General features: G+C 34.1%; 1 protein-coding gene across 6 annotated transcripts in view; it reads right to left on the bottom strand.

Moving 5' to 3' along the window:
- Window positions 1-223: 223 nt before the first annotated feature.
- The window catches only part of LOC122058106 (protein FAR1-RELATED SEQUENCE 11-like), a 17,416-nt gene continuing 15,823 nt past the window's right edge, over window positions 224-1,816 (bottom strand). For 5 of the 6 annotated variants that reach the window (XM_042620576.1, XM_042620582.1, XM_042620579.1 and 2 more), the window contains one exon: window positions 224-551. In XM_042620576.1, coding sequence (XP_042476510.1) covers window positions 528-551 — 24 coding nt within the window. In that variant the 3' untranslated portion in view covers window positions 224-527. The remainder of the gene's footprint in view (window positions 552-1,816) is intronic. The other variant, XM_042620578.1, reaches the window with a different exon arrangement.

The raw sequence follows: 1,816 nt of genomic DNA, 5'->3' as shown, positions 1-1,816 counted from the left end.
GAATAATCAGAGTCTTGGACCTGATAAAAATATTCAAATACTACAACCCAGAATGGGCTCAAAAGGGCATCTTTCCAACACAACCCATATCAATGTACATACCTAAAGATAAACTTCGTGATTAAATCCAAACTGCATTTGCCTGAGGAGCTTTGCTGTATCCATGGATCAGCATGGCTACTTAACTTGAACAAGGACATGAAAAAGCAAAAGATTTAGAAAATAGAACAATTAATGCCCCTTTCCTTTTATGCAGAAAGCAGAGAACAATATATTCACTAGAGACAGAGTCCTGTACAGAGATCAATGATAATGAACAATATAATGAGAACTACAGGAAAAATACAAAAAATATACATTAAAAGATACCGAAAGCTTAAAGCCATCTTCCATTAGGCTGGTTAGCTTCCAAAATGATTCTATTTCTTAAATCATCTGCAACCTCCTTAAAGAGTCAGTCTCCATCAATATATTCTTGTAACCATAATGCCATGCTAATTTACATTCAGTTAAGCCTCCTTGCTGGATCATGAATCAAACAGTTTGGCCTTCTGCACAAAACAAGGACCTAAGTAAAGATTATATTGCAACTGCTGTCAAAAAGGTGCAAAGTTTTCAACAGTGGGAATCCAAGGGAATGAACAAGTTTTAATATAAACACCAGTCCAAGTTCCCAAACAATTTTTGATTGATTTAAATATTTTCCTGAGCCCTTCCCAAATATGAGAAGACATTACCATTAGGGCTATCAAGAATGGTGCTCAAGGGATAAGATTTAGACTCCAAGCCTCACAACGAATCCTCAATTTAATAAAGCCAAAAAAAAAAAGGAAGAAGAAGTAAAAGAAAAAAAAAAAAAAAAAAAAAAATCCCTGAAAGTGAATGTATATATTCCACAGGATCCAAGGAGTTGTTTGTTTTTCTGCCACCAAAAAGTTGCGTTGCAAATCATTCATTAGGTATTTTCCTAGAATGTAGACATGAAGCAGAAACAGGCTTGGGTAGAATATAGGGTTAGATAGGTTGACCTGTGTAAGGACTGTTCCCCTACACTAGCTATGAATCTTAGTCCTGTTTATTGATCCAGAGAAGAGACATGCCCTTTAGGATATAGAAATCAAAGCACCCTAGATTCACAAAAACATACAATTCAAAGGTCAAGAAAAGGAAATAAAAACAAAATGAGCCATAAATAAGAAATTTGACAAAGGATGACACAACCAACACCGTAGATCATGAATTGTATGCAACCAACCCTTGTTCACAAATGCAAGTCAATTTCTGCCAAGCAATAGTTGCCTAACCATTAATAGGTATGCATACCTTCATTTCAAATCATAGTTTTTAAGACGATAAGGCGACGGAGGCGTTTGAGGGTCTTTCGGAACGCTTTAGCGATAAGGCGGGCATAAAGCGTCGCCTTGTTGACTAAAGCGTTCCTGTGTAATTTTTTTTATAAAACCAATCTATTTGGCTCAAATCCTAGTTGAATCCTATTACTCATATGTTAAATAAATATTAAAGGTTCATATTCATACCAATGTAAGATATTTATCAAGAAAACAAATCAATAAAGTGAATAAACTAAGTACATCTTCATCATTCATCAATCATCAATCATCATAACATATTAACATATAATATAAATATATAATTATGAAGCAAAATTATAAAAATAAAGAAAAGAAGACATAAAAAATACAAGTATTTATTATACTTACCTCTATGAGGTCAAAATGAGTGCCTAAGCCCTAAGATCATCCACTATATTTCTACTCCTGTCAATGAAGAATGAAGCTTACAGTTGCCGGAGCAA

Source organism: Macadamia integrifolia, chromosome 12 (genome assembly GCF_013358625.1).
Source record: "Macadamia integrifolia cultivar HAES 741 chromosome 12, SCU_Mint_v3, whole genome shotgun sequence".
NCBI lineage: Eukaryota > Viridiplantae > Streptophyta > Magnoliopsida > Proteales > Proteaceae > Macadamia > Macadamia integrifolia.
Note: the sequence above shows the minus strand (reverse complement) of the source record. Positions and strands in the feature narration are given on the sequence as shown.